Raw genomic sequence first — 20,858 nt, 5'->3', positions numbered from 1 at the left:
ACGGTCTGCCATTGAACCTGGAACGTAAGGCATTTCCTGGATAGCAAGTCCCAAGGCCCCTCCTGCCCTGCCTGCCCTGCGCTGGATTGCAGGAGTGCACTGTGTTTAGCTTTTTACATAGATTCTGCGGATTGGGTGGGACTCGGGTCCTCATGTTTGCACAGCAAGGGCTTTATCAAGTAACAAGCCACCTTAGGCCCCCGAACACTCTTTTAAAAATTCCATCAAACCAAAAGTGGGTACTTTGGGAGACAGAGGCAGCAGGATCGGGAGTTCAAAGGCAGCCTCAGCTACATAGCGAGTTCAAGGCCCTGTCTCAAAAAAAAGGAAAAGAAACCGGGCGGTGGTGGCGCCCGCCTTTAATCCCAGCACTCGGGAGGCAGAGGCAGGTGGATCTCTGGGAGTTCGAGGCCAGCCTGGTCTATAAGAGCTAGTTCTGGGACAGGAACCAAAAGCTACGAAGAAACCCTGTCTCGAAAAATCAAAAAAAAAAAAAAAAAAAAAGAAAAAAGAAAAGAAAAGAAAAGAAAAATCCATGAACTTAAAAAAAAAAAATGGCAGAGGAAGTGTTCTGTTCCTTACTAAGGACAGGAGGGGGTGACTGAGTCTTTAGGGGAGCAGGACTCTATAATACCCTGCCCCAAATGACTACTGGGGAAAGTGGTCTGACTCCCTGAAGAGAGCCTCCATTTGACTGGTTTTGATTTGGGAACAATGGCATCATTCTAACTGCGCAGAGTCTGAGCCTCTGTGTGACAGATGATGTCATCAACAGTGGCCTTCATTCCTTCTACCTCCTGGGGGAGAAAACTACTAAAAATACACCCAGTGTCCTGGGCCCCACTGCCCAGCCTGGAAGGCCTCGGCCATGGGGATTATGCTGGCACACATCGGCGGAGCCTTTAGGAGACTTTACCGTTCTTCTAACTGACAATCACTTCTACCATATAGGACTTGCTAAGTCTTTTCCTAAAAATTTAATAAAGTGCTCAGACTTTTGATTTTCCCACTGAGGGCCTTGCTGCCTGGGGTTGGGAATGAAATCAACAACATAACAACCTGCTTGAATTTTAAGGGACGTGGGCATCAGCCTGGGTAGCATCAGGCTCAGTGGCAGGATGACATTATTTGCTTTGCAGCACGAGGCCCCTCGTGAATGCCCTGACTCTCATACTAAAAACAGCCCTCCACTCCCTGTCTGTGATGTCAGAGAGGCAGGCGCAGCTTCCAGGCCCTTGCCCTCTGCTGTCCTGGTCAGTTCCTGGACTTGAGGCCCAAGGACTGCCTGTTGTCTTTCTGCTGACACCCAGAATCAGCAGCCGTGGCTCTTGGGAACAAGCTCGGAAGGATCTAGAACCCTTCTGCAGGGGAAAGACTCGAAAATGGTACTGACCTGGGCAGCCAGCATGTGGGAAGCGAATTGTGAATTGTGTCCTATGCTGGTGAGGGAAGAGGTGTGTGTGTGTGTGTGTGTGTGTGTGTGAGAGAGAGAGAGAGAGAGAGAGAGAGAGAGAGCATGTTCTTGTGCGTTCCTGTGAGTCAGTGTGCCCCGTTCCTATGGCTCTCCCTGCCAACAAGCATGCTGTATTCTCAGAATCGAGCCTGGCCAGGCTCGCCCACCCCACCAAAGCCCAGGATCTGCCACCCCATCAGGAATGCGGGGTTATGAAATGAAAAACAGGGTTCTTGTCCAAGAGAATTTTTTTTTATTATTTTTCTCTCTTAATTGGATTCAGCATTTCTTACTCTTCACGCACCCTCGCTGGTAGGGGATTCAGGTTTGTGCAAAGCGCAAGAGATTGTGCCTGCTCGAGACCTTTGGGCCAGCAGTCCCTATTCCCTGACCGGGCTTGCCTGCTCTGTTCCCTGCATGCTGCTATTGGGCTCTGACCCCTGAGTCTAGCCCTCTGACCTCTGCCTGTCCTGGATTATATCCAAAATAATCAGGAGGAACAAGACCTCTGTAACGGGGAGCGCCTGAGATGGTTATTGAAATGCCCTCATCTGCTAAGGCCACTAGAGTCTTCTCTATTGCCAAACTATTCAGGGCCTTCAGTAGGTCACTGGCCAAAGAGCCAGTGAGTTAAAATTGCAGCTAAGCCTTCCTTGAGGTCAGAGCTCAGAGCCTCCTGACCTGCCCAGACCATCGCTGGCAAAACGTTAGAAGGACTCTGTCCATCCAGCCCACTGGGCTAACACTGTGGATGCTGCCTTATTTGCTGGCTGGAAAACCCCCAAAGCCCTTTCTGCTGCTCCACCTAGCTTGCCTCCAGCACCCTGACATCCAACAAGCTACTTCCCACATCTCACCCCAAAGCCTGCAGCTTCTACAGGAGGGGTAGTGGGGTGCTCCAGGGTGCCAGACAGGCATGTGTTGCATATAAAAACAAGGGGATGTTCTAAGTAGCTAAGAATGTTGGTCCCCTGAAGTGATTCTCTGTTTCTCTTCCTTCTCAACTCTTCCCACTGACACCTTTGCCCCAGCAAGCCCAGGGACTATTGCTGCCAGCTGGGATTCGGACCAAAAATGCCACAGATTCTTTTTGTTTTTCCTTGCTAGAAATTACCAATACAATCTGTAGTTGAGCAAATATAGGTTCCCGTATAGTTTATAAACATGATAAGACATACATTTTGGTAAGGAGTGTGTGGGGGGGCTGTGCATTTATATATTTATATATGTATATATATTTATATTGTGTGGGTGTGTGGGTAGGGTGTGAGGATATAAGTGGACACAGGTATAAAACTGCACCTTCTGTGTGACTCTCATTGCGAGTAAAGTTCTAAATGTCATCCTCTGGTGATCTTCCCTTTGGTGATTGGTTCTTGGACCCCAGCAGGTCTGCCAGGACTGCCTGAGACATCAGGAATGAGAGGCACTACCCCCACGGGTAGGGACTGAGGGTGACATAGTGGGACTGGGCAGGTTGACTAGGTGGCCTCAGGCAAGAGCAAGAGTGCTCTGAGATGGCTGGTTGCCCCAGCTGACTCGGCGGGAGCCTCGTCCTGAGTCCCACTCCTTCCCCAAACAGCAGGGTCCTCCGGTCCTTCTTTCCAAGTGACCAGAATTTCACAGAGCCCAGCTTCTCCACAGGGCATATGTCCTGTCATGGCTATGATTCACTGGGTATGCCTTTGACCACCGTGCTGGAGTGGATGCTGTCCGTAGGTGCTGGGCCAGGACAACCAGGTAAGATGCTACCCCTCCTCTCTAGAGCTGTACACTTTGAGCTTATAATCCACCAGGAAGGGTCCAGACTGTGATTGAAGGCTTTAGCAGCCTTTTCCTGAAACCCAGCAGATCTTCCGCTTAAAAAGAGAAAAAAAAACAAACAAACAAAAAAAAAAACAAGAGGAAAAGATTCTGTTCCTTGCTGGACATGTGGCAGTGCTGGGCAGTGATGTCCTGAGTCCTCAGCGGAGAGTGACCACCAGCCCCAGTATCCAGGCCAGGAGCGAGGCCCCCAGGGAAGTGCCCGAGTTAGCCTGCTGCACCCCACTGGGGGCACGGATGGGGGTCCTGCGGGGACACTTGCCCTTCTTCTTGGGTCGTGTGGTCGGCATGATGTCAAAGCTGAACTTGTGCTGGTAGTCAGGGGCATAGTCCTGTAGTTCAGGAAGCTGTTTCCCAGTGCCCACCTTCGAGATCTGGTTTCGGTTCCTGTGGCTGGTACAGTTCTTGCCTGGCTTCTTGTAACCTGACCTAGAGCCAGGCAGATGGCCATGTGGGTGGCCTTTGTCCCTGGAGGCGCCATGGGATGGGTGGTGCTCCTTGCGGGCAGCCCTGTCAGAGGTGGTGAGCGTGTGTGACTTGATCTGGTGTGGAGATGCTGGCCCTGTGCAGTTCCGGAAGTCCTCAGCCCTCAGCAGCTTCAGATCCTGGCCTTGCCGCAGCTCGGGGGTCGCACAGGGAACAGCAGAGCTGGAGCCTCGGAACCTCCTCAGCCATTCCCACAGGGACCGCGCCCGGCAGCCACAGTCCCAGGCATTACCATTGAGGCGAAGGAACTCCAAGGCCACCAGGGGGGCCAGACAGTCACCTTGCAGCTCAGTGAGGCTGTTGTTGAAGAGAAAGAGGGTGGTCAGCCTGTGAAGGTCATGGAAAGCCTTATGGTGGACCCATTGTAGCTGGTTCTCATGCACCAACAGCCGGTCGAGGTTCACCAGGCCCCGGAAAATGCCTTGGCCCAGACTCCAAAGCTTGTTGCCATGGAGAAACAAGTGACTGAGGTTGACCAGGTCCACAAAGATGTCATCTTGGAGGTATTCAATGTGGTTGTCCTGCAAGTAGAGGTACTGCAGGCTGTGCAGACCACCAAAGATGCCTGCGGGCAGGGCGCTCAGTCCACACTTATAGAGGTAGAGGGCGTGAAGCTTCACCAGGCCCTGGAAGGTCTCGGGAGCCAGCGTCCGCAGCTGCCGGTTGTCTCCAAGGTCTAGCTCCTCCAGATGCACAAAGCCCTCGAAGGTGTTGGGAGCGATGAAAGTGATGTTGTTGGAGTAGATCCAGAGGGTGACCATGGCGGGGCTGAAGTGGCCCTGCTGGAGGAAAGTGATACGATTGTTCTGCAGGAAGATGCGCTCGCTGTCCTCTGGGATGCCCTCTGGGATGACAGCAAAGTTGTGTGCCTGGCAGCTGACAGTCATGGGTGCGGGGTAGCACACACAGTCTCGAGGACAGCCACCACCCAGGGGTAGCTCCTCAGCCAGCAGCAGGAGCAGCAGCAATTCCACACAGCACCCTAGTGGGGAGAGAAAGAGAAGAGCTGTGAGAGGCTGCCCGGGGAGGCGGGAGATGCATGGGAACGGAGGGTGGAGTGTGGACTGCTGAACGACCGTCTTGGCCCATAGGTTCTGTCTTCTGTCCTGTACACAGGGGTGCCTAGGCTAGGAGACTGGACAGGAAATTTGGACCCGAGGCCCACATTATCTCCACACCTCTTGAGCTCTGTCCTGAAAGTCTCTAGTCCCCATCCAAACACCTCTCCAGGCCGTCAGCCCTACTGCTGGGTGGAACATAGCCAGGAACACAGCATGGCGGCCTCCAGCTCTGGTCCCGGCGCTGCCACTCCCTCACCGTCAGCCGCCTTCACGAGTAACGACTATAACAAAGCAAACAGCCCATCTGGAGTCCTGAACGATCACTTTATTCAAATGATTCCTCAAAATAAGTAAAGCGTTGTGTTCATGGCACCAAAACATACCTCAGAAGATGCCTCGTTCGAGTTGTGTTCCAAACTTCAAATACACAACCCCGCCCCTGTGCCTCAGTCTCCTCATTTGTTAATACAGTTCACAGAGCTGAACGGGTGGACAGAGAAGGCATGTTTCTGCTAGGGACTGTGAGTGATACCATCGCTGACACATGCGGCTTCCCTGGGGTCTGCCAGATCGAGGCTGCCCCCCTCCGATTCACCTTCTGGCCCTCTGCATCTCTCTACCCTGCTTGAGTTCGCCAGGCTACGGCTGTGAAACCAGGCCTTGCCACTTGACTGTCCAGAGCATTTCCTTTGTAGCTTCCCTCTAATTGGGCATTAATTAGGCATTCGTTAATGGATCCTTAAAATAATTATTTTCGGATGTGTCCAGCCTGTGGTCGGGTAATAGGCCCACACTCATTATTGAAGCAGCCTCATTATGGACGATTGTCATTACCTGCCTTTTTCCAGGGTCACAGCTGCCCCAAGTGGCCCAACAGGCGCGTCAAGAAGATGGGGACAGGCTCCAGGCCTACAGACGCCCACCCTGAAGGGACAGGCAGCCACGACCTACCCTGCCTTGGTTGGCTTCTTGCCCCTTCTTTTCCAGCATGTTCTGCTGGAACTCTTGGGAGAGGCAGGGTGCCTGGGGCATATGAGCTGAGTCTTCTTGCTACCAGCTGTGCCCAGATCATGTGGAATGAAAGCCACCCACCTGACCAACCTGCCCACTCGGGATCCCAGACCCACTCTAACCTAAGCACAAGGGCTGCCCGGGTTCCTGGCCAAGCAGGTCGCCACCTTGACTGCCATCCCAATCACACCCCCATCCCTACAGAAACAGCATCGTAAGTGACAGCTCCCAGCTGTTGGGAGCTATGGGTTCCCAGAGAGTGGCAGCTGCTTCTTGTCCCCCTGTAATCACCCGGCTTCAACTGAATGTTTCCAGCACATAAAAATCATCGCACATAATTTAGTTTCTGCATAATTGGGTTCAGTTGCGTTTTCAGAGCAATTACGACCTCTGTGGCGGTGTCGGCACAGCACAGGACCCTTTCTGGGCTGGGCCACACTCTGCATGTTCTCTGCAGTGCTTTCTGTCACCCAGCCACTAGACAGCACACAGGCCATAGCCACCTCTGCCCCATTTCCCTCTCCAAAGCATGTCTAGGAGACGTTACTCTGCCAGACTTTCTCCTCGGCACCCTGGGGGTGGCCCCCCAGCCTACCACCCTCTGTCCAAGAGCTTCTGTGCTGCAGAGGGAGGCAAGGTGAGAGAGGTTCCAAATCCTAGCCGGTTGGAGGGCAGCCTGCCCTGTGGCATCAGCATCCAAGCCACACTGGCTGCTCTGCCCACAGGACTCCTCTAATCCCCTTGCTCGGCGTGCACCCTCTCTCCTGCTCAGGTCTTCCCGGAAAGCTATTCTTGCCAGAACCTTCCCCAAGGAGTAGCCCTAGCCCCGTCGCTCTGAGAAAGCCCAGACTCCAGGTTCAAGGACATTCACAATGCTTGTCTCACGTCTTAGAATGAAGGAGACAGAGCAGAGCCTCCACTGGGGGTCCTGTGAAAATAAAGCATTTCCTCCCTGGCCTGCAGCTGCAGGTGGGGAGGGGCCGCAGTGGGCTTAGCACTAATGCCATTTAACATTTGTACAGCTCATCAGAGTTTACAGAGTGCTTTTGCCTGCACCCTCAACCTGCCCTGTGCTGATCTCTCCCACATGCTATGGCTGCTCTGTCTCTGTGTATCCCAGAAGAATTTGGGGGTCTTCAGGGTAACCCTTAAGTAGGGGTCTCCGGGCAATACCAGTGCACAGGGGAAACTAGGCCAGGGCTCTGTTTAGGAAAAAAAAATCAATCCGCACCAGACCTCAGGTGTGAGCTTAGTAACTAGTTTCTGAACCCACAGTGAACTGTGGAAGAAGCAGATAGCAGGACAGGGTGAAGGCAGGTTTCCCCTCAAGGAGGGCAACAGGAAGACAAAGGACTCTAGCCAAGACCTGATGCAGGACCAGGCTCAGTTCCCCGTGACCTCAAAGAAGAACTAGGCAGTCATGAGACCACAAGGAGTGTGTGGGATGGTCACTTCCTGCGCAGCGAAGGGCTGGCTCTTCTGGAAGCATCCTGATCCCTGTCCTTTAATGTTTTCCACACGCCAGGGCCCATGCTAGGAAGGGTAGCTTTCCAGGACCTCCATCTCTTCTAATGGGAGGGAGATGTTGAGGGGCTCAGCCTTGGAAAGCCAGTGGTATTACTTCAAGACCTTGGACTCAGTGTCCCAGCCAGCCTGGCCCCTTCTTGACCTCCTGTCTGAACCAGCGGGGGCTGTCCCAGGACTGTCATCCAGCAGATTTCATCCCAGGGAGGCAGACACTGCATCACCATGGCACCTTCTGTGCCCCCTCCATGAGGCCCTTGGGAGCCCTGCCCCGCTGATTGCCTGATTAATGTACCAACAATGAGGATGGAACCTTTGCTGTGCATTTTAAGATTGCAAATTAGCAGGAATCCAAGTCTCTGTGGAGGGGCCCTGCGCCTCTCCTGACAGATTCCTCAGGCCCTTCCTGGGCGGGGCTGCCTTCTGCTTGAGGGGGCGGAAGGGAGAAGACCCAGCTCTCCCTGCCTTCCTCTCCAGGGGGGATGCCCTTTACTGTGCTCTGCTTCCCGACGCCCAGACCTCCAGCCTCCCACGCACATGAGCTCCCCAAGCGACTGCACAGCCTCATTCATTCCTCCTTCCATTCACACTTGCCCCCGAGCCTGGGAAAGTCACAGAAGCCAGTGTTGGAAGGGCCTGGCAATGGGCATCATGGCCCATTTGCATATGGGGTGGCAAGCCCACAGAGGGACCTTGGGAGTATAGGGGAGATTAACGGAGGGGCCTAAAGGAAAGCCTCTGCTACCCCTGGGCTAGGAGTCAGCATTGTTTGGTCATTGGTTCCCCTGTGCAACACCAGCAGTTCCTCAACCTTCCAGAGTATTTGACCCATGAACTGGGCTGAGAGGGACCCTGCCTTAGCTGTGAGGGGAGTCGGCTCAGACCTAAGCATATCACTCAGCACAGAGGACATGCAGGTAAGAGAGAGGTGGTCAGCCTGCAAACTCCAAACTCCTGCCAAGCTGAGCATAGACAGCCACCTCCCTAGCTGTGCCTATGAATGGTCCCACGGGGACAGACCTGGTGGGATTGGTGGCAAGGCAAAGGTAACAGGATGGCATGTGCCAAGGCGCCGAGCTGGAAAAGTGAGCCTGCATTTTCCCATCCCCTCTAACGGTGCAGAGCCTCCGAGACAGACTGGGCTGGAGAAAGCCAGGGCTGGGGTGGCCAGAGAGCTTGGCACTAGGACCAACACCAACAGGGCCTGTCTGCTACTCTTAGGCCACACAATCCAGTGTAGTGGGGGTCCTGCGGTACTCTGGCCACCAGAAGTGGGAGAATTGGTGAGGAAGATCTGCCTCTGGGAGTAAGGCCTTTAACTGAAGCGCTTATAACCCTGTGGGAGCAGCATCACTCACACAGGAGAAAATGAGATCCCCAGAGCATCAGCGGCTGGCCACAGCTGGAGAACACAGCAGCGGGCAGGCCCTGCCTAGTTGCCTTCAGGCTGGGACTCTAGCCTCAGCTTCCTGTCCAGGAGTGGGCATAGCAGCCTCAAACAGGGCTGGTCAGTTTTCTCAGGCCACAGAGGGTCATGACAGTCACTCCAGTGTAGCACCCAAAGGGCTGTCCTCCCTCCCACCCCTGGAGTAGGGACAGCCTCATGGCTACTTTCCTCATGGCCCCAGGAGGGTTAGTGGGTCTCTCTGAAGCTTGCAGGCTGCTCTGCTGTGTAGCCAGTCTCTCTGGCCTTCAGCGCTCCCTCCCCTGCCCCCAGCCTGGCCAGATGCTCTTCTCTGAGCAATCAATGCTAACCGAATGCTCTCTGCTGCGTGGATGGCGGCCTTGGGCCAGGCCAGCTGCACTCCTGAGGCCACTGGCGCCTCAGGCCACTTGGCACTTGTGTTCCAAGCAGAGGCTCCTTCCTGGCTCAGCCCTGAAGACAGGGAAGCTGGCCAGGGAACCGCTGGGTAGAGTGGCCAGCAGCCTGGTGCCCGTGGCTGTGAGAAGAGCGTGACTGTGGAGCCAGAGGCCAAAGTTCAGTCCTGGCTGCTCCTTTTAAGGTTCTGCAGGACCCTCATTTTCCTCACCTGCAAAATGGGACAATCACCGAAAGCTCGGCCAGTCCCCAAGCCCACAGACGCTGGTACCACCCACCGTTCCCACATCTCCATCTGTCTCACTGAATCCATCCAAAGCCAGCTCCTCTCTTCTTCCACCACCGCCTTCACTCTCAGCTCCTCCATCCTGGGTGAAGACGGCCTGCTCACTTCAGCTGCTCAGGATCAACACCTCGGGACCATAGTGGCTCCTTCCCTCAGCCCATACTCCACTCTGGAAATCCTGCTGGTCTAATTTTAGAACTCGCCCAGTGTCTGTCTACGTACCGTGCCCACGGCTGCTGTCACTCGCCTGGACTGTTGCGGTGGCCTCCTGGATGGCCCTTTTGTCCCCAGCATTACCTCCTCCATTTCCTTCAATAGTAGCTAGGGAGGTCCAGGGAAAATCAAAGTCAGACTATGCTGTCCCTCCTAAATCCTCCACAGTTCCCATCTAACCCTAAGGTCTCCCAGGTCTAGATAGATCACAGGCCCAAAGACGCTGCCTTTCCCTGGCTGCACAGACCTCACTGTGTCCCCCGCCATAAGCCAAGCAATCAGCCTCCTGCCTTTGCCCATGCTGTTCCCTTTTCCTGGAACTGTTCCCAGTATGTCTCCAGGACGTCTTCCCAGGGAGGCCACTCTTAAGCAGCCGGATTTCAAGGTGCTACTTCCCTGGCACTTACTCTACAGCATGCAACCTCTCCTAAGGCACAACAGAATTCACTTGTTTACTTTCTCCTACCGCTGTCCTGTTCTGGGCGAGGGAAGCACCCTCCCAAGTCTCTGCAGAAGTGAGTGATGACACTTAGAAAGCCCTAGGCTCAGAAAACCCTAAGCCCAGGACCTGGCTCATAGTAGGTGTTCAGCAAACACTGGTTATAGTTACTCCTGGGGCGGCTCGGAGCCTCCAGGGTAAGAGCAGAGGCCTGGACTCAGCTCTCATCAAGGTTTCCTAGGTCCATCAAGGAAGTGACCAGATGATGACAGCTCCGAGAAGGACCCAATACCAGGTCTTTCCTAGGGCAGGCGACCACAGACAGTTTTGCCCGGGACTGGGGGGCTTCTCAAGGTACAGGACTTTCAGTACTAAACTGGAAGAGTCCCAAACAAACCAGAACAACTTAGTCACCCTCAAGGGGAGCCAGGACTAGAGCCTTTCAAACAGAAATGCCTAGATTAAAGAAGAGAGGAGGCAAGATTTGGTAGCACACACCTTTAATCCCAGCACTCAGGAGGCAGAGGCAGGAGGATCTCTGAGTTCCAGGTCAGCCTGGTCTACAAAGCGAGTTCCAAGATAGCTAGGGCTACACAGAAAAACCCTGTCTCGAAAAAAATCAGTTAAATAAATAATAATACTTAAAAAAAATTCCTAGGAGGAAAAAAGCAGGGAAGGGACCTCACAAGTCTATACTGCTATAATATTACCCTGTGGCTCAGTACCTGTGTGTAGTCCCGGAGTCAGGACTGGACTCAGCCAAAGCGTAAGTGTTGGCTGTGGCTATCTGAACATTGTATTAGGTGCATGTCTGTGTAGATGTGTACCTGAAGTGCTTATGTGCTCACACATGTTGGCCTGCATGCTTACGGGTGTAGACACAGTTCTGAGTACATGCATATAAACTCACATCTGTCTCCAGAGCTCAGGTCCTCTTTATCCTGCAGCATCTCAGGCACAGCATCCCGGGAGAAGCAGTGCATATTGGGGCTGGGGATGTTGCCGAGGTGTCTTATCTTGGTCCTCACCCCCTCTCTGCCGCCAGCACTTGCTCTCCTCACACGCTGAATCAAACACTCTCTGGCAGGCCCTGCCAGCACCAGCATCCCTCTCAGCTGAGAAGTGGGCAGCTCCCCATTAGAATAACCTTTTGGCTTTTGTTGGCCTGGGCTGGTCCCCTGAAACAGACCTGGCTGTGAGCACCATGCTAATTGGACTGATAACTTCTCCTGAGAGCAATTTGGGGTCTCCCATCTCCTGCTCATCAGGCCTCACTTCTTTGCCCGCAGGGGTGTGCTGTAGGGGATGGGGCTGAAGGCTATCCTGTGCAGCTCTCTGTATTAAGGCACTGCCCTAGCTTATCACCCATCCCAGAGGGATCCTACTTCATCTAGGCACTTCCAGATGGGCCACAAAATCTCCCTGAGGCCTTATGGGCATGGGAAGCCCAGTGAGCCCGTCTGGACCTGAGCAGGCTGCATGGGAGATTGTGTCACTGTTCTTGTTAGCAGGCTTCTGTTCCCAACACATCCTGGCAGGATCTAGCCCAACTAAGGATGGTTCCAGAATCCAGAGCTCTAGCAGAGCACATGCTAAGAGGCACTTAACCCTGGCTGCGCTCCTTGCAAGGCACCGTGCTCTGTCCTTTGTCCCAGACTATCATCCCCACCTGTGCCTAACCGCTCTCTCTGGGACACACACGCCCAGGAACTGTCTTTATCACTCCCAGCACCTCAGCCTCATTCCCGGCTCATAGTCGCCCCTCATATTAATCATCCCTACTGCTTGGTTTGAGGGCCCCAGGTTGGAGCTGTGGGTTTCCCTCCCTCCCACCACCATGTCCACCACCGTCACCACCATTTCCTCTACCTCCTCTTCTTTTTCACGGATCTCATGTAGCCAGGGAAGGCCCTAACCTCCTTTTGAACACTTGATGCTCCTGCCACCACGTCCTGGAATTCAGACAGGTGCCACCAAGTCCTGCAGGTAGGTCTGCAGGGTTCTGAGCATTCATCCTTCCTAGGAGGTTTCTGGGACTTGCCTCCTGCCCAGGAACCTTGTAGAGCCAACTGCGATTCCCCACAAAAAATAGCAAATTGTAGGTGCACCTGCAATCCGACAATATATCCTAGGTGTGTGTAGAGGGGCAGGAGACCTTTGAAGGGATTCGCAACTATGAAGATGCCTGATTGGGGGGTTCCAGAGGCATGCAGGTTCCAGAGGGTTCTGGGGGGAGGGGGTTTGCAGGGAGAGTGGGGTGGTGCTTCCAAACCCTGAGCAGCCAATGAGAAGAAGCAGCTCTCTGCCAGGAGTCCTTGTTTCCCTGCCCCCAGAGATCCCCCCCCCCACTTTCTGGCTGTCAGCGAAAGGCATTCAGAGCTGACACACAGGCTCTGAGTATAGAGGAATAGTATACCTGCTGACCACCCTGTTCTGCACCTGTCCCCAGTCCCCTCTGTTTTGGGGAGAGGATGGGCTCATGGTTACCTCTGCAGCATTGGGACACACAGCTCCTTCACTCATGGATCCACTGTGGCAGGCGGGGGGGAGGTGAGACAAAAAGACCAAACTAAGTTCTGGAAGCACAAAGGGGTTAAGATTTAGATGAAAGGTGGGACCTACTTTAACTAGGAGCTCAACATTTGAGTTGCAACTTAAGGATAAGAAAGGAACAAGGGCCAGCAATGTGGCTTAGTTGGCAATGTTTGCTTAGGATGCATAAAGTTGTGGGTTCGAATCCCAGAAACACATAAATCAAGTGTGGTGAGGAACACCTGTAATCTCAACACTTGGGAGGTAGAAGCAGGAGGACCAGAAGCTCAAGGACATCCTTGGCGATGTAGCAAATTTAAGACCAGTCTGGGATACATGAGACCCTTCTTCTCAAGAAGAAGAAGAAAAACAAAACAAAATGAAACAAACAAACAAGCAAGGAACAAGGATAAACTGAGGAACAGCTTCACAGAGAATGACTGGTACAATGGCCCTGGGGCAAGACTGTGCTTGGTACAGAAGAGGGGAAGGGAGAGGGGATGAGGGGAGAAAGTGGGAGCCAGGGTCTGCAGGAGAGGTGATGTGACTGGGTTTGAGGAGGACAGACTGACACACAGTAAGACAGACAGCAAGGAGGCCTGTGGCTACAGTCTGTGAGAGGCGTTGTGAGGCCCCAGAGGCAGAGAGCAATGGGTTGCATGGAGAACTGTTTAGGATGATATCCAGAAGAGTCTCTGTGATGTATGGGAGTGCTGGGGTGGGAGGTGACCATGGTGGCTCCACTGTGAGCCTGAAGGAGCCTAGAAAACAGGCTTGGGGACATGCGAAGTCTGAGTGACCTCTCAGAGATGTAGTTGGTAACAGCTGGATGTACAACACAGGAGCCCAGAGGAGGCGGTGCACCTGGGAGCCATCGGCAGAGGACGGCATTTAGTCCGGGTGAATGGATGAAGTCATCTGGGACAGTCAAGAGAGAGGTCGAGGGATTGGATCCATGTGACGGTTTTCAAGGAGGCAGAAGCAACCCTGGAGGAGATGGCGTCCCCAAAGCCCCGTGTTTCCAGGAGGAATCAATGTGTTGAGGATCTGCTGAGAGCGAGCTGTAGACGGAAGCCCCTGACTGATCTGCCATGGAGAGGGACCCGTGGCAATCTCACTTCTAGGAGGTGTGGGAACCAAAGTCAGAGAAGGACAAACGAGAAAGAAGGGGAGGCGAGGAAGGCAATGGTGCTGGACCAACCAGGGCATGGGAGGATGTGTTGAGATAACAAGTGCCCCAGAATCTCCATGGCTGCCAGCAACAGAGGCTTGCCAGACAAAGATGAGGGACAGCTCCATGTGGGAAGCCAGGTCAAGAGAGCATCCTTGACCTAGAACACTCCTGGGAAAGACACAAAGACAGCCCAACCCCTGGCTCTTTCATGTTTGTTTCAAGTGACAGGCATCGTCTCTACTCACATTTCATTGGTCAACATCAAGCATGTGGCCTTGCCTGGCATCATGGGACGGGGTAACTCCTCTTGGGGGAGGCAGGGAGCATCAAGAACACACTCACACAGGAAGCTCTGACATTAAGTGGTTGGAGAAACAGGAAGGACCTTGTGGGGGTGTGGGTCAAGGGCAGCTATTTTTTCTTTTTTTAGCTTTTTAAAATTATAGTTTTTATCTCAAATCGCTACACAGTAATTGTACATATTTATGGGGTACAGCCTGACATTTCAAAACATGTATACAATGTGTGATGATCAGGGCAATTAGCACACCCATCACCTCGGATGTTTATCATTCTTTGTGTTGGGAACATCCAAAATCCTCTCTACTGGCTGTTTTGAGATTTACAGTTAATCGACAAGCAGCACCGTCCCACTGTGCGGTAGAACATTAGAAGTTACTCTTAGCCCACTGCACTGGGCACCATTAACCGCTCTCCGTCTCCCACACTCTCCCAGTGTTTGTTTTTTGAGATGGAAGAAATAGAGCCTGTTCTCATGCCAACAAGCATGATTCAGGAGGAGAGAAACTGAAACAGTAAGCAGGAAAGGGCAGAAAATAGGGGGAGTTCTGACGAATGCCTGCTCCAAGAAATGGGGGACCATGGCGTGTACAGAGATGACAATAGTTAGCCTTGGCAGCTCCTATTTTCTCCACGAAGCAGGAGGGCTCCTCTGCTGAGGTTGGAGGTAGAGATGAGAGAGAGAGAGAGAGAGAGAGAGAGAGAGAGAGAGAGAGAGAGAGGAAGGAGAAGGAGAAGGAGAAGGAGAAGGAGAGGAGAGGAGAGGAGAGGAGAGGAGAGGAGAGGAGAGGAGAGGAGAGAGGGACAAGAGGGACATCTGGTGTTGTGGGTGAGTCGGCTCCTCTGGTCACCTGAGGGCCCTCTGCAGGAGGGGAGAACCCATCAGGACCTCCAGCAAGCCTGATCTTGGGACTTTCTCCAGTGATATTAGCTATCAGGTGTGGCAAGAGCCAGGAAAGAGTCACCAGGGGTGGGTCTGTATTGTTAAAGGACCAGGAGTTTGGAAGTATTTGCAAACATGCCTTTCTAATCCCACCTGACTTGCCCTTGGTCCAAACGTTTCCTGCCTCCTTTTGGACTCTTGGGCTCTAGCTTGACAAATGACAACGTGGCTCTCCAGGCCTCACTCCTTACGTCTTTCTCATTTAATTCTCACACAGAATCTCCTCGCATCCTTCAGAGCCCGGATGAGCACCTCAGGCCCTCGGTTTCCGGCTGCCTCTCATCACTGCTGGCCTGAGTGTTGCACGTTCTCCGGGGGCCACAACTGCTCATCCTCAGGCCCCAGGCCTGGGAGACCTGACCTGGTCATATTTAGCATGGGCTTCCTGAGTGGTCTCCATCCCTCTTTTTACCTATCCAATTTTCCTTCAAGTCATTCATCATTATTTACTTTCATTTTAAAATAACACTTGCCAGCTGTGGGGAAATGTAAACGGTTGGGAAGTAAAAGGAGGGGGGAGATCACTGCGCTTCCATTACTCTTGACGACCGTTGACAGGTCCTTGCTGAACCTTCAATAGTTCCTTCATTTATATAGGGCTGTATAAAATTTAAATAAAAATTTTATTTAAAGAAATAAAGTTGAGATCGTGTTATATATGCAGGCCTCTGCTTCCACTCAGCTGTGCAGCTCCGTACTAAGGATCCTGAGGGAGCCCTGTGGGTGGGGTGGTCCCTGCCCCAGGGCGGTGGGGAAATCAGCTCCCATCAATCAGCCAGGGCCAGCTACCCAGGTCTGACATAGAAGGAAGACTGATGGAGTTAACAGGCAAGATTTCTGGAAACTGCAGATGATCCCATTTTATGCATACATTATAATTTATTTATCTTCGAAACATTTATGCCTCTCATTTTTTACTGCTATAAATTATCATGGCTGAGCTGGGCATTCTGGTACAAGACCTCTAATCCCAGCAGCCGGCAGACAGAGGCAGAAGGGTCTTTAGTTTGAGGCTAGTCTGGGCTATATAGTAAGTTCAGGCCTGGGCTACATTCGCTGTCTCAAAAACCAAACGAAAACTCATGGCAGGGCCCGAAGAAGAGATAGATGGCTGGGCTGTTAAGAGCATTGGCTGCTCTTCCAGAAGTCCTGAGTTCAATTCTCAGGACCCACAAGGTGGCTCACAACCCTCTCTGTAACTTCAGTTCCAGGGAATATGATACCCTTTTCTGGCTTCCAAGGGCACCGTGCATCCATATGGTTTGCACACATGCATGCAGGCAAAATACCATATACGTAAAATTAATAATAAAAGTATTTTAAACTAGCTGGCCAGTGGTGGTGCACACCTTTAATCCCAGCACTTGGGAGGCAGAGGGAGGTGGATCTCTGAGTTGGAGGCCAACCTGGTCTACAGAGTGAGTTACAGGACAGCTAGGGAAAAAAGAAAGTTCCCCAGCACTTGGGAGACAAGACTCTCAAAGCCCTAGACCATTATGGGCTACATGAGATCATGTTTCAGATTAAAACTAAACAAAAAAGAGGCAGAAATTGGTGATATTTGTTGCATCCTGAGAGGCAAGGCTGATGGAAAGCTGCGGGAATGGGGTGAAGGAAACCACTCTCTCTATATGTCAGGGACTTTTGATTTATTGCTATGTCAATTTATCTATTAATTATTTAAGGTCAGTTAAATTAAATAACACCAAAATCAACATCTTTATCCAAATTCCTGATCTTTTTCTAGACCAATTTCATTGAGCCCAAGTACCCTTGATGAACACTGACAAGTTACCTTCTAGAAGGTTTAGCTTAGCCTTTAGCCTTAAGATGCGCACAAATGAAGTCCCCAGCTACAGGGCCTTTTGGAGAGCCAGCCCTTTCTGCTGTGTGCCTTCACCTCCAGCGAGCTGGAGACAAGAGATTGTGGCTGGAGCATGTGTTGAACCATCTCTGTGTATCCTAGGGACTGTCACACTCACTTCGTGAACAGCCCGCCCAAATCACCAGAAAGGTGTTCGGGTTCCCATTTTGCCAGTAAGAACAAGGAAGCTCAACACACTACAGCCGTTTGCCCAGCATGGTAGAACTGTGTGACTCACACAAGATGGGCTCTGTCATCCATAACAAAAGGCTAGATGGCTCTTTAGGGGCACTGCTCACTCAGATACCCTCTCTCGGCACCACCTCTCTCGGACTCTACCCTTCTCCCCCGTGGACAGCCTCCCTCCCGGGCTCCATTATTTACTTTCACTCCTTAGACTTCGGGCTCAGGAGGCTGGAGAAAGGACGGGCAGATGAGGAAGGAAGTGGAAACTCTGTGTAACCCCCTTGTCTGTATCACAAAACTTGTCTTAAGTGCTGGCCCCAGGGGTTTGCTGGAGTTGGCACGACAGAGGTGGGACTGAAGGTCAGATTAAATTGGACTAGTAACCCCTAGAGGGATCCTTGAAAGAGGTTGCTAAAGAAAGAGGTTTCCAGCGGGGGGCTCTGTGGTTGAGGCAGGCAATGGCTGCATGCAAGGCTGACCTGGTCAGGTCAAGCCTGCTTAGCAGGGCCTAGTGGTGACAGGGCTGGGTCCACAGGAAAACTGAAATCTTTTGCCTTTTTCTCCCAGTAATGAGTTGGTATAAAAATGGATCTTGAATAAAATTGTCTGCAGTTTTCAAATTTCAAAATGCATTAGTCAAAATATATCAAATTTCCATGTACTGGCTTTACCACCTGCTCTAAGTGGGATCCCTTTTCAGCTGGAATATACTGAAATATGAATCACCCCTAGAGAGGCAAAGGGGATCAGAGGGAGGGAAAGGCCCCCTTAGAATGTGCTGGGTACTGGGCTCCACCCGATCCCCACAACCACCCTTTACTCCATGATACCATTGATTTCCTGGGTGGCCCAGAACCTTGGCCACTTCCTTCCATCTCAAATCCTAACTCAACCCCTTACGCTCTGTTCTGCCTTTGCCAAGAACAGGTGCAGCCACTTCTACCTTCCAGCCTTTAATGCCCAGCTTCTGCAGGCTCTCAGGCTCACCAGGAAGGCAGGCCTGCTAACCTAAGGCTACACCCAATAGGGACTTCCTCTTCATTTGCTCATTGGTGATGGTTTGAGACAGGGTCTCACCCAGTCCAGGTTGGGCTTAGACTCGCTCGCTCGTAAAGCCCCTGTCTCTCCTGGAAACACTTCCTTCTCCATTTCAGAAGCGTGACTTCGCCGTTGCCTTCCATTTTGCAGGCTGGAGCTCCTTGAGAGCGCTGCTCTTCCTTGATCTCACCTCTCTGTGTCCCTATTCTCTAGGACTGAGCCCTGCTCCTCTCCCCTTAGTCACACCAACCCCCAAGTGAGCTCACAGGAACATTTTCAGCACCATCTCCACCGAGTGAGATCTGGGGCTAGGCCTGAGGCTCACAATAGCCCACTAGGCTGTCGCTGGCATCACCACAAGGCTATCTAACCAGCAGGTCAGGCCCACCATATCCCCAGTGTGTCCTAACAGGCTTCCCCATCCCAGAGGCTGACGAAGCCTTTCTCTTGGTTGCTCAGGTTGAAATGCAGAGGTTAGTTCCCATTCCTCCCTTTCTTTTATCCTCTTTTCCTTCGATTCCCTCGCTCCCACTGGGTTCCCCTCAGAACATTCCCCTCAGGCATTACTCTGTCCCGCCCACACCCACTCTGTCCCGCCCACACCCACAGACCCACTCTGTCCCGCCCACACCCACAGACACACTCGGTCCCGCCCACACCCGCTGTCGTCCCTCCCCAGACCCACTCTGTCCCGCCCATACCCACTCTGTCCCGTCCACACCCACTGTCATCCCTCCCCAAACCCACTCTGTCCCGCCCACACCTACAGACCCACGCTGTCCCACCCACACCCACTGTCATCCCTCCCCAGACCCACTCTGTCCTGCCCACACCCACTCTGTCCCGTCCACACCCACTGTCATCCCGCCCATACCCACTCTGTCCCGCCCACACCCACAGACACACTCGGTCCCGCCCACACCCACAGACACACTCGGTCCCGCCCACACCCACTCTGTCCCGCCCACACCCACAGACACACTCGGTCCCGCCCACACCCACAGACCCACTCTGTCCCGCCCATACCCACTCTGTCCCGCCCACACCCACTGTCGTCTCTTCCCAGACCCACTTTGTCCCGCCCACACCCACAGACCCACTCGGTCCCGCCCACACCCCAGACCCTACCATGGCTTCCCTGATGGAGCTTCTGCTTTTATTTTCGCTCCATCACAACCACAATCTGCTCCACGGCCAGAAATATTTTCAAAAATAGTTAAGTATGAGGCTAGGGGTGCAGCTCAGTCGTACAGCACTTGCCGTTCGTACGCAGTGCCCCCGCTTTGCTCCTCAGCACCACAAAAACAAGAGGAAACTATAATCATGTGAATCTTCTAGTGGCTTCCACTTGCACCGCAATAAAATATGACTCCTTATCAGTCCACCGTGTGTCTTCAGGACTGGCCCATCTCCTCTCCAGCACCATCCTGAGCCTACCCCGGCACTGGCCACACCCCTGGCACTAGCTACACTAGGTCAGAGCAAGCTTTGGTGCCTTGGTGGTTTGGCTTCGCTTTCTACACATGTAAACCATAAAATCTGCCACTTGAAAGCACACAGCAGTGGCACGTAGCACACCCACAGCATGGTGCCAGCCACTGCCATTATCTAGTTCCGGAATATTTCCCTTACTCCAAAGGGAGACCACATATCCATTAGCAGTCACCCCCACACCCCCTCCCCCAACCCCTGGCAGCCACGAATCTCCTTTAAGTCTCTGTGGATTTGCCTGTTCTGAACAGTTCATGCAATCAGAATCACGTAACATTTACTTCGGGGTTTTAACACTGGCTGTTTCTACAAGGCCGCTTGTCTCAGGCAGGGCCTTTGTGGGGCCATCTCTGTTTTGGCAGCCAGGTCTCAGATCAGACATCACCTCCCTGTTCCGTTATTCCCCTTTCAGCACTCCACACTCTGAGACTACCTTCTTTAATTATCTGCTTATGTGTTCCCTGTCCCCAGGACAGTGCCGGGCACTCAACAATTACTGAAGGTCTGGTAGAGCCAACACAGCATCTATTGCTCTACATAGAGCCCATCTACCACACGACAGATGCCCAGATGACGAGCACACGAAGCAACACTTTTGGAGCATGGAAGAGTAGGGAGGAAAACCTCAGACAGAGGTCGGCCTCAGTGGGGGTGCCCGGAGGACTGGAGAGGGCTTCTGAAACAGAAGGCAGTACCTGGGCAAGCCTAGGGCCAGGAGAGAGCACGCCAGACAGGAGCCATAGCCGATTTTCAACCGTCCCATTGTTTCCTTTGCCTTGCGCACAGGGGAGACATCAGAGCTCTCGGAGTTGGGTTGATACACATAAAAGATACAGCCGAGAGAGAACGGAGTCTCTTTTGTTTGTCTGTTTCTACTCCAGCACAGCACACCCGCTACACCCCCTGGTCCTAACATGGCACTACCTCACAGATACAGAGAGAGCAGACTAGGCCCCAGCTGCCCTTACATCAGTTCTACAAACAGCTCTGAGAAACGCGGGAAGACCACCGGGGAGGAGGGTGCCCAGTACAGACTACTGCGCCTGTATTCTAGGAGCCAGGGAGGCTGTCAGTCTTTGCAGTTGCTTTCCTAAGAGATATGCAGGGCCAGGAGGCCTGGGACGAGCCTGCCCCCACCCCATCAGCTCTTTATCTTTCTTGCTGGAGCCACCAGCTCCTCTGGGCACGGAGATGTCTGCGAGCCCACTGTTCCT

At 52.8% G+C, this 20,858-nt stretch overlaps 1 protein-coding gene across 1 annotated transcript in view; it reads right to left on the bottom strand.

The window, feature by feature from the left end:
* Window positions 1-1,722: 1,722 nt before the first annotated feature.
* Window positions 1,723-20,858, bottom strand: part of Rtn4rl1 (reticulon 4 receptor like 1) — a 75,862-nt gene continuing 56,726 nt past the window's right edge. Inside the window, exon 2 of the mRNA XM_057776940.1 lies at window positions 1,723-4,745. Coding sequence (XP_057632923.1) covers window positions 3,418-4,745 — 1,328 coding nt within the window. The 3' untranslated portion in view covers window positions 1,723-3,417. The remainder of the gene's footprint in view (window positions 4,746-20,858) is intronic.

This window comes from Chionomys nivalis, chromosome 7 (genome assembly GCF_950005125.1).
Source record: "Chionomys nivalis chromosome 7, mChiNiv1.1, whole genome shotgun sequence".
NCBI classification, from domain to species: Eukaryota; Metazoa; Chordata; class Mammalia; order Rodentia; family Cricetidae; genus Chionomys; species Chionomys nivalis.
Note: the sequence above shows the minus strand (reverse complement) of the source record. Positions and strands in the feature narration are given on the sequence as shown.